The sequence below is a fragment of the Oncorhynchus masou genome, unplaced genomic scaffold, assembly GCF_036934945.1.
Source record: "Oncorhynchus masou masou isolate Uvic2021 unplaced genomic scaffold, UVic_Omas_1.1 unplaced_scaffold_1901, whole genome shotgun sequence".
Classification (NCBI taxonomy): domain Eukaryota; kingdom Metazoa; phylum Chordata; class Actinopteri; order Salmoniformes; family Salmonidae; genus Oncorhynchus; species Oncorhynchus masou.
The window spans coordinates 41183-53407 of record NW_027008400.1 but is presented as its reverse complement, the minus strand read 5'-3'; the positions used below and the strand labels follow the sequence as shown (position 1 = coordinate 53407).

The 12225-nt window shown below is 43.1% G+C and overlaps 1 protein-coding gene across 1 annotated transcript; it reads right to left on the bottom strand.

The window, feature by feature from the left end:
- Positions 1-1895: 1895 nt before the first annotated feature.
- aspdh (aspartate dehydrogenase domain containing) lies at positions 1896-10349 on the bottom strand. Its single transcript, XM_064960028.1, has 7 exons — positions 10268-10349; positions 9766-9825; positions 8598-8742; positions 8434-8518; positions 7411-7625; positions 2007-3208; positions 1896-1900 (listed from the first exon to the last, which is right to left on the bottom strand). Exons 2-7 carry the CDS (start codon positions 9818-9820, stop codon positions 1896-1898), a joined length of 1707 nt encoding a protein of 568 aa, XP_064816100.1. The 5' UTR covers positions 9821-9825; positions 10268-10349.
- Positions 10350-12225: the final 1876 nt, after the last annotated feature.

Below are 12225 nucleotides of genomic sequence, written 5' to 3'. Positions count from 1 at the left end.
TTCTGTACAATGTTCTCTACATATATAGTACTCTAACTCAATTCATGTTAAGTTCAAAAGAATACAAGATCAAATTCATTCATTCAAACCAATTAGGCTTCAGAACCTTATTTTTGCAGATAGAACCTTCTAGTTTTAAGGTCACAATGGTGTGTGTGTGTGTGGTGTCAACACCAAGGCACTACATACAGATCATCATACATTACTGTTAACATGTATTGCAGCTCAATAGTGGATGTAACTGCATAAGAGCTGTAAAAGTTGTGGGTTGTTGCTAGACGATTGCTAATGAATGTGGTGCCTGCCGTCACCCTGAGAGAGTTGCTCATTTAACTTGTGACTTCACAAAGCCATGTTTTAATTTGTAGAGAAAAGGAGGGGAATGCTGCTAGGATACAGTAGTAGGATGTTGTGTAGGATGAAGGTGCAACATTTGATTCCCAGAATTGTAGATGCAAACTTGAAGGTTTTGTCATCCTGATAGTCACACCATATTATATGAAGCAAGCCCATCTTTGTTAATCCTGATACAGTCACACCATATTATATGAAGCAAGCCCATCTTTGTTAATCCTGATACAGTCACACCATATTATATGAAGCAAGCCCATCTTTGTTAATCCTGATAGTCACACCATATTATATGAAGCAAGCCCATCTTTGTTAATCCTGATACAGTCACACCATATTATATGAAGCAAGCCCATCTTTGTCAATCCTGATACAGTCACACCATATTATATGAAGCAAGCCCATCTTTGTTAATCCTGATACAGTCACACCATATTATATGAAGCAAGCCCATCTTTGTTAATCCTGATACAGTCACACCATATCACACCATCCCTTATATGAAAGAAGAAAAGGCAAGCCCATCATTTGTTAATCCTGATACAGTCACACCATATTATATGAAGCAAGCCCATCTTTGTTAATCCTGATACAGTCACACCATGAAGCAAGCCCATCTTTGTTAATCCTGATACAGTCACACCATATTATGAAGCAAGCCCATCTTTGTCAATCCTGATGTCACACCATATTATACGAAGCAAGCCCATCTTTGTTAATCCTGATACAGTCACACCATATTATATGAAGCAAGCCCATCTTTGTTAATCCTGATACAGTCACACCATATTATATGAAGCAAGCCCATCTTTGTTAATCCTGATAGTCACACCATATTATATGAAGCAAGCCCATCTTTGTCAATCCTGATAGTCACACCATATTATATGAAGCAAGCCCATCTTTGTTAATCCTGATACAGTCACACCATATTATATGAAGCAAGCCCATACTTATCCTGCCATTGGCACAGTCACACCATATTATATGAAGCAAGCCCATCTTTGTTAATCCTGATACAGTCACACCATATTATATGAAGCAAGCCCATATTTGTTAATCCTGATACAGTCACACCATATTATATGAATCAAGCCCATCTTTGTAATCCTGATACAGTCACACCATATTATATGAAGCAACCCATCTTTGTTAATCCTGATAGTCACACCATATTATATGAAGCAAGCCCATCTTTGTAATCCTGATAGTCACACCATATATATGAAGCAAGCCCATCTTTGTAATCCTGATACAGTCCACCATATATGAAGCAATCACTTTGCTCACACTAGACACAACCACTGCAGACTGTTCAGTACCATAGTGTTGTGTAGTGTGTTTCAGTACCTAATGTTGTGTAGTGGTCAGTACCATAGTGTTGTGTAGTGTGTGTTTCAGTAGTAATGTTGTGTAGTGTGTGTTTCAGTACCATAGTGTTGTGTAGTGTGTGTTTCAGTCCACCACATGAGTGTTTGGTTGGTAGAGGGAATTGTCTTCTGAAATCCCTCCTTCAGCACAAGTAAACCCTCCACCATGTCCCTTCACACTTAGAAGAAAAGGAGAGGATGGACCAGTTAACAACACAACCCTTCATGTTCTCACACTGATTCTTGCGAGAGACACACACCACACCCTTCTACAGCAGAACCCACCCAGTAAGCTGCTCCAGAAGGAGTTGTAGGTGGCACTCCCAGTTACAGCTCCAAGTTTGGCTGGGTTCCTCCTCACTGTATGCACTGTGAAGCCATTGGCACCAGTAACCTCCACCTCCACCACATGGTAATCACTTAGTCTAGGAGAGGGAGAGAAGTCATTGGCACCAGTAACCTCCACCTCCACCACATGGTCATCACTTAGTCTAGGAGAGGGAGAGAAGCCATTGGCACCAGTAACCTCCACCTCCACCACATGGTCATCACTTAGTCTAGGAGAGGGAGAGAAGTCATTGGCACCAGTAACCTCCACCTCCACCACATGGTCATCACTTAGTCTAGGAGAGGGAGAGAAGCCATTGGCACCAGTAACCTCCACCACATGGTCATCACTTAGTCTAGGAGAGGGAGAGAAGTCATTGGCACCAGTAACCTCCACCTCATGGTCATCACTTAGTCTAGGAGAGGGAGAGAAGCCATTGGCACCAGTAACCTCCACCACATGGTCATCACTTAGTCTAGGAGAGGGAGAGAAGTCATTGGCACCAGTAACCTCCACCACATGGTCATCACTTGGTCTAGGAGAGGGAGAGAAGCCATTGGCACCAGTAACCTCCACCACATGGTCATCACTTAGTCTAGGAGAGGGAGAGAAGTCATTGGCACCAGTAACCTCCACCTCATGGTCATCACTTAGTCTAGGAGAGGGAGAGAAGCCATTGGCACCAGTAACCTCCACCTCCACCACATGGTCATCACTTAGTCTAGGAGAGGGAGAGAAGTCATTGGCACCAGTAACCTCCACCTCCACCACATGGTCATCACTTAGTCTAGGAGAGGGAGAGAAGCCATTGGCACCAGTAACCTCCACCACATGGTCATCACTTAGTCTAGGAGAGGGAGAGAAGTCATTGGCACCAGTAACCTCCACCTCCACCACATGGTCATCACTTAGTCTAGGAGAGGGAGAGAAGTCATTGGCACCAGTAACCTCCACCTCCACCACATGGTCATCACTTAGTCTAGGAGAGGGAGAGAAGTCATTGGCACCAGTAACCTCCACCACATGGTCATCACTTAGTCTAGGAGAGGGAGAGAAGCCATTGGCACCAGTAACCTCCACCACATGGTCATCACTTAGTCTAGGAGAGGGAGAGAAGTCATTGGCACCAGTAACCTCCACCTCCACCACATGGTCATCACTTGGTCTAGGAGAGGGAGAGAAGCCATTGGCACCAGTATGGGGAAATGGCACCAGAACCTCCACCTCCCACCACATGGTCATCACTTAGTCTAGGAGAGGGAGAGAAGTCATTGGCACCAGTAACCTCCACCTCCACCACATGGTCATCACTTAGTCTAGGAGAGGGAGAGAAGCCATTGGCACCAGTAACCTCCACCACATGGTCATCACTTAGTCTAGGAGAGGGAGAGAAGTCATTGGCACCAGTAACCTCCACCACATGGTCATCACTTAGTCTAGGAGAGGGAGAGAAGCCATTGGCACCAGTAACCTCCACCACATGGTCATCACTTGGTCTAGGAGAGGGAGAGAAGCCATTGGCACCAGTAACCTCCACCACATGGTCATCACTTAGTCTAGGAGAGGGAGAGAAGTCATTGGCACCAGTAACCTCCACCTCCACCACATGGTCATCACTTAGTCGAGGAGAGGGAGAGAAGCCATTGTGCACCAGTAACCTACCTCCACCACATGGTCATCTTTGTCTTGTTAGCAAGACTAATTAGCCCTAGTTTCCTCTAAGTTTTGTACACTTGACTCAGTGCCAACCTTGGCACCAGTAAAACCAATGGTCATCACTTGGTGTAGAAGGGGGTTAATTAAGCCATTGGCACCAGTAACCTCCACCTCCACCACATGGTCATCACTTAGTCTGAAATGTAGAGAACATTGGCACCAGTAACCTCCACCTCCACCACATGGTCATCACATAGTCTAGTTACAGTGATTCCCATTGCACCAGTAAAACATGGTCATCTGAATCTTGGGTTATTTATGAAGCATTTGCACCAGTACCTCCACACAATCTCCCTGGTCTAGGAGAGGGAGAAACCCAGGGTCCCCGCCAGTAACGCTCCACCCATGGTCATCACTTGTCTAGGGGAGAGTCATTGGGACAGAGCTCTGCCACGGAGCCACTGAATAAGACACCAGTAACCTCCACCTCCACCACATGTCATCACTTAGTCTAGGAGAGACAGCACGTCTCCTGTCAGACCGGTAACACCTCCACCACATGGTCATTGGACATCTAGGATGAACAGTGCATTCACCAAACAACACAGAGGGGCATCACATTAGTAAAGAAAGAGGAGAGGAACAAAGGCAGAGGAGGGATTTAGAAAACTTGCGTTTTGTACATCAGTAATACAACAGAAACTCTAAGATTTAAAGGGAATAGAGAGCAATAGTAATAATGTCTTTTTGTAGGAACTAACTCCACCACATGGTCATGGTAGTCGAGGAGTTGGACAAAGTCTGTTGTGTGACTATGACATAGCGGGCCAATGCCTTTGCCCTTGTTAGCAAGACTAATTAGCCCTAGTTTCCTCTAAGTTTTGTAACACATTCTGTCCACCTTTCTAAAAAAATTTTGTCTATGTAAGTTTTTAATTAAGTTCTTGCACATCTGTGCTTCTATGTAACAGCATTCTGTCTAGTACAACCATTCTGTATGCTCTATGTAACAAGCATTCTGTCTTGTACAACCATTCTGCATGCTCTATGTAACAGCATTCTGTCTTGGGTTAGTACAACCATTCTGTATGCTATATGTAACAGCATTCTGTCCATACAACCATTCTGTATGCTCTATGTAACAACATTCTGTCTACAAGAGTAGGGGCGTGAGATTATAAAGAAAGAGGAGAGGAACAAAGGCACTGTATGAACTCTCCCCTCATCTCTGTCCAATGCTCTATGTAACAGCATTCTGTCTAAGTACAACCATTCAGTATGTCTAGTACAACCATTCTGTATGCTCTATGTAAAGCATTCTGTAGGTACAAATGCATTCTGTATGCTCTATGTAACAGCATTCTGTTTTGTACAACCATTCTGTATGCTCTATGTAACAGAAACATTCTGTCTAGTACAACCATTCTGTATAATGTCTTTTATGTAACACATTCTGTCCAGTACAACCATTCTGACAATGCTCTATGTAACATGCATTCTGTTTTGTACAACCATTCTGTATGCTCTATGTAACAGCATTCTGTCTAGTACAACCATTCTGTATGCTCTATGTAACAGCATTCTGTCTAGTACAACCATTCTGCATGCTCTATGTAACAGCATTCTGTCTAGTACAACCATTCTGTATGCTCTATGTAACAGCATTCTGTCTAGTACAACCATTCTGCATGCTCTATGTAACAGCATTCTGTCAGTACAACCATTCTGTATGCTCTTAACAGCATTCTGTCTAGTACAACCATTCTGTATGCTCTATGTAACAGCATTCTGTCTAGTACAACCATTCTGTATGCTCTATGTAACAGCATTCTGTCTAGTACAACCATTCTGTATGCTCTATGTAACAGCATTCTGTCCACTACAACCATTCTGTATGCTCTATGTAACAGCATTCTGTCTAGTACAACCATTCTGTATGCTCTATGTAACAGCATTCTGTCTAGTACAACCATTCTGTATGCTCTATGTAACAGCATTCTGTCTAGTACAACCATTCTGCATGCTCTATGTAACAGCATTCTGTCTAGTACAACCATTCTGTATGCTCTATGTAACAGCATTCTGTCTAGTACAACCATTCTGTATGCTCTATGTAACAGCATTCTGTCTAGTACAACCATTCTGCATGCTCTATGTAACAGCATTCTGTCTAGTACAACCATTCTGTATGCTCTATGTAACAGCATTCTGTCTAGTACAACCATTCTGCATGCTCTATGTAACAACATTCTGTCTAGTACAACCATTCTGTATGCTCTATGTAACAGCATTCTGTCTAGTACAACCATTCTGCATGCTCTATGTAACAACATTCTGTCTAGTACAACCATTCTGTATGCTCTATGTAACAGCATTCTGTCTAGTACAATCATTCTGTATGCTCTATGTAACAGCATTCTGTCCACTACAACCATTCTGTATGCTCTATGTAACACCATTCTGTCTAGTACAACCATTCTGTATGCTCTATGTAACAGCATTCTGTCTAGTACAACCATTCTGCATGCTCTATGTAACAGCATTCTGTCTAGTACAACCATTCTGCATGCTCTATGTAACAGCATTCTGTCCACTACAACCATTCTGCATGCTCTATGTAACAGCATTCTGTCTAGTACAACCATTCTGCATGCTCTATGTAACAGCATTCTGTCCACTACAACCATTCTGCATGCTCTATGTAACAACATTCTGTCTAGTACAACCATTCTGCATGCTCTATGTAACAGCATTCTGTCTAGTACAACCATTCTGCATGCTCTATGTAACAGCATTCTGTCTAGTACAACCATTCTGCATGCTCTATGTAACAGCATTCTGTCCACTACAACCATTCTGCATGCTCTATGTAACAGCATTCTGTCTAGTACAACCATTCTGTATGCTCTATGTAACAGCATTCTGTCCAGTATAACCATTCTGCATGCTCTATGTAACAGCATTCTGTCTAGTACAACCATTCTGCATGCTCTATGTAACAGCATTCTGTCCAGTACAACCATTCTGCATGCTCTATGTAACAGCATTCTGTCTAGTACAACCATTCTGCATGCTCTATGTAACAGCATTCTGTCTAGTACAACCATTCTGCATGCTCTATGTAACAGCATTCTGTCTAGTACAACCATTCTGCATGCTCTATGTAACAGCATTCTGTCTAGTACAACCATTCTACATGCTCTATGTAACAGCATTCTGTCTAGTACAACCATTCTGTATGCTCTATGTAACAGCATTCTGTCTAGTACAACCATTCTGTATGCTATATGTAACAGCATTCTGTCCAGTACAACCATTCTGTATGCTCTATGTAACAGCATTCTGTCTAGTACAACCATTCTGCATGCTCTATGTAACAGCATTCTGTCTAGTACAACCATTCTGTATGCTCTATGTAACAGCATTCTGTCCAGTACAACCATTCTGCATGCTCTATGTAACAGCATTCTGTCTAGTACAACCATTCTGTATGCTCTATGTAACAGCATTCTGTCCAGTATAACCATTCTGCATGCTCTACTCTGACATTTCAGAAGATTAGAAATAGAGAACAATGACCTTCTTCACCTTCAATAACAATCTGAAATTAATCTCATATTGATGAGGTCTACACATTATCTTATACTAACTCATATATTAACTTAACTATCTACATAACGTAACCAACTTAACTATTAACTATGCTATCCCTTATAAACGAACATATTGTATTTGTTAAGTCCTCTTTCCTCCTCCCTCCTTCCCTGCACCTTTAAAGATCCACTATCATTGAGTCTCAGGATATCCTGGCCTCCCCACAATGCACCACTGGGGACATATAGGGTCCTCCCATGATGCTCTGCAGCCTGGCGCAGTTCCTGGTTCAGCTGTGGGTCTGAGAGGGCTGAAGGTGAGCCCACCTAAAACAGAGGCAGACAGAGAGAGAGAGAGAGAGGGAGGGAGGGTGTAGTAGTTACTTCATTTATAGTGCACAGGGTAACAAATGACTTTAAAAGAAAGAAATGAGACCAGAATCTTTTCAAGGACTACCTCCGTACTGTAACTTGTGTTTCAGATTGGTGTGTGAGGGAAATACTCCTTTAATCCTGTTGTCATCAGCATACACTGTTAGTATTTATTTATATAGGCATGTTATGCAGGTTATCCATGCTAGCTAAAGAATGGTCAATAAGAGATCATGCTCTAAAGTGTTCATTTAGATGTTTTTAGAAACAGAGAGAGATCTTACAAGAAAATGGAAACAGAGAGAGAGAGAGAGAGAGGGATCTTACTAGAAAATAGAAACAGAGAGAGAGATCTTACAAGAAAATGGAAACAGAGAGAGATCTTACAAGAAAATGGAAACAGAGAGAGAGAGAGAGAGGGATCTTACAAGAAAATGGAAGAGAGAGAGAGAGAGAGGGATCTTACAAGACAATAGAAGAGAGAGAGAGATCTTACCAGAAAATGGAAACAGAGAGAGATCTTACAAGAAAATAGAACCAGAGAGAGATCTTACCAGAAAATGGAAACAGAGAGAGATCTTACAAGAAAATGGAAACAGAGAGAGAGAGAGAGAGGGATCTTACTAGAAAATAGAACCAGAGAGAGAGAGAGAGAGAGAGAGAGAGGGATCTTACTAGAAAATAGAACCAGAGAGAGAGAGAGAGAGAGAGAGAGAGAGAGAGGGATCTTACTAGAAAATAGAACCAGAGAGAGAGATCTTACCAGAAAATGGGCCTTAGAGAGGAATTGGACTCCAAAGTCTTTTACAATTTTGGGATGACACACCTCCACAATCACATCAGCACCCCTAGAACACACACACACACGTTACTTGTGCACATGACATAACACACATTACAGTGTGTGTGTGTGACGTGGCTCTCTACCTGTCTGTAAAGTCTGGGAGGTTGTGTAGAATGAGCTCCTCAGCCACCGACTCTCTGAGTTTGTCAGTGTTTCTGTTCCACACAAAGACCAGTGTCAGGCCCACCGGGGCCCCTGTTCTCTGGAGCCGCTCCACAAGGTCCTGCCCTGGAAGTTCAACACGTTCACCCTGAATGGGCAGCGTTTACACAGGCAGAACCATTCTGATATGTTGTCCACTTACTGGCAAAGAGCTGATCTGATTGGTTAAAAGACCAATTGGTGAAAGGAATATCAGAATTGGGCTGCTTGTGTAATCACAGGATGTTTGGTGGCACCTTAATCGGGGAGAACAGTCTTGTGGTAATGACTGGAGCGATATTAGTGGATTGGTAACAAGCATATAAACATGGTTTCCAGGTGTTCGATGCCATTCCGTTTGCTCCGTTCTGGCCATTATTATGTAGTATTGAGTACTACATACAGTAGTAGGCAACACAAACTGAAAACCATGAATACAACAAAAGGCCTATCATAAATATACAATCCACATTATGAATACCAGTAGGTACAGATGTAGGATCTAAATTTGATCACCCTGTTGCAGGACAACTTGTAGTGTATTTCAGTTTTTAAAAGTCTTCTGAAGTTTGTAATTTCCACTCTGAAATGTCAGACTTGATTTTCCCTAACAAAAAATGTATCACCCCCCACAAATATGTCCTTTTATAATAATCCACATAATAATGCACATTTCCTGTTGCTGCAGGATTATTTTCCTGCTGTAGCAGACTGGCTCAAATTAAGATCCTACATCTGTAGATAAAAGGTCAAACAGAACATGAACCTGGTGAACTCTCCGCCCAATCAGTACATTAGTTGATCAATTAACAATCAGACAGAGAAGAAACCCAGCAGTACTTAGGCCATCGAGAGCCTGTAAATGAATGACCCTGTTGTAAAGTGGTATGATTTACAAAGATGGGACCTACTGACACAGACTGACCACAGCAATCAACCCAGGGACTGCAGCTGAAAATGAGCCGGCTGGCTAAAACTGGCACTTTTATAGTAATGTAGATGAATGTGCATCTTCCCTGTAAAAGCACATTTAATAAATGAATCCATTCCACAGTGAGAACATATGAGATGTGGTGAGGAGGGAGGAAGACAGGGGGATACAGCACTGACCTATATGTCCATATCCCACAACTCCAATTCTCATCACTGGCAACATGTCAGTCATGGTTCCTGGTGAGAAAGAAGACAAGAGAAGACAAGTATATGAGTTGATAATTCCCACTGCCAATGGCGCTCTCCTTCTCTCATGACCTCACTCCACCCACCTCCCCATGGTGCCAGAGAGACTGGCTCTTCAAACTATCCATGACCCTTCTGACCCGGCCAATGATTGATTGCCAGGGTCCAGGTTGTTAGGAGGCTGGACACCTGAACATCCTCACTTCCTTTCCAGGTCAGAGCCTCACTATAGATTTATACAGCCCTTCATTCTCTCATTGGGCCATCAGTTATTGTATTATTTACAGCTTTATCATTGTTACTATTCTCTCTCTCTCTCTCTCTCTTTCTCTCTCAGCTCTTCATCTTTTCAAGGCCTTCTCTTAGTACCTAGACCCTATCTACTCTGGTGGTCCTCAAAACCCTCCTTGTAACAACGTTTACTGCTACTCACCGATGAATTCCTCTCCCTGCTCTCGTTCTCTCTTTCTCTCCAAACCTTCTCCTTCGCAATCTACATTCCAACTGACACCCCTTCTCAGAGGATTGTGGGAAAGGTAGGGGTCAAAGTCAGACTCTGAGAGAATATGTTAATTATTAGTCCCTGTATCAGTGAAATTGTTGTGGGTTTTGATTTTGAACCCACACATTTTCACAAAGTTTAGCAGCCGTGAAAGGAAGAGCTGGCAGTGAAAGGAAACTACCTGAACAAGTCATAGATTATGGACAAACCAAATTATAACTATACTGCCGTTATCTGACTGATAATATATTTGATGGATTTTATCTATATTTTCATCAACACAATTTCTGTTGGTCTTGTAATGGACACAGCAAAGCCTATGAGCTGCGCCACACACGGAAGTGATTACAACTGAATGTGGGACAATGTAATGTACACAGTACAATGTACACAGTAGCCTAAGTCACATGCTGCCTCCAGTGGCAACACAGTCATAGAAGCATCAAATGAATACCATTACAACATTGTCTATGTGTGACGTTATGCCGGCATCCTGCTAGTTAATGACCTATTCTGCCCTTAGATCACCTGACCCGACAGGCCAGTTGACCCTCTTGGTGGTAGGGTTCTGGGTTCACTACAGGTTCACTATCAGTTCATAGAACTAGGGTTAGAACCCTTAGTGTTGGTATGACTGAATGTATCTACTGCCACTGTGTGGACAAACTAAGTACTGCTGGTGACTGTTGCATACAGTGGTGGATAGACACACTTTAAGTAGAGTGAGTCACTCTATTCCTCAAAATGTATCACATACCAACTAATACTTGTCTTTATTTACAACCTTGAGGCAGGAGATGATGAGAAGAGTGGTTTTGATGAGATGCTGATATAGATTGTATATTGTACGGGGATTGTTGTAGGACTGTCCCCAAGGTAATAGCCATGCTATCTGACATTGGCTACTGACACAAGTCCTTATTCTGCATGTCAGAGGGACATATTTGGAGCCTGGTCGCAGATCTGTTTGCACTTTTGACTACTAAATTCCATTAGGAATTGGCAGTAGAGCCGAGACAGACTGGCACCCAGGCTAGCATATTTGTTCTACATAATATATATTTTCTGAATATCTGAACGTTCCACAGCGTTGTGCCCTACTGAACACAGCCTGGTTCAGAGCCATGTGTCCTACTGAACACAGCCTGGTTCAGAGCCATGTGTCCTACTGTACACAGCCTGGTTCAGAGTCATGTGTCCTACTGAACACAGCCCGGTTCAGAGTCATGTGTCCTACTGAACACAGCCCGGTTCAGAGTCATGTGTCCTACTGAACACAGCCTGGTTCAGAGTCATGTGTCCTACTGAACACAGCCTGGTTCAGAGTCATGTGTCCTACTGAACACAGCCCGGTTCAGAGTCATGTGTCTTACTGTACACAGCCCGGTTCAGAGTCATGTGTCCTACTGAACACAGCCCGGTTCAGAGTCATGTGTCCTACTGAACACAGCCTGGTTCAGAGTCATGTGTCCTACTGAACACAGCCCGGTTCAGAGTCATGTGTCCTACTGAACACAGCCCGGTTCAGAGTCATGTGTCCTACTGAACACAGCCTGGTTCAGAGTCATGTGTCCTACTGAACACAGCCTGGTTCAGAGTCATGTGTCCTACTGAACACAGCCTGGTTCAGAGCCATGTGTCCTACTGAACACAGCCTGGTTCAGAGCCATGTGTCCTGAACACACTGTTCAAGCCATGTGTCCTAGCACAGCCTGGTTCAGAGCCATGTGTCCTACTGAACACAGCCTGGTTCAGAGTCATGTGTCCTACTGAACACAGCCTGGTTCAGAGCCATGTGTCCTACTGAACACAGCCTGGTTCAGAGTCATGTGTCCTACTGAACACAGCCCGGTTCAGAGTCATGTGTCCTACTGAACACAGCCTGGTTC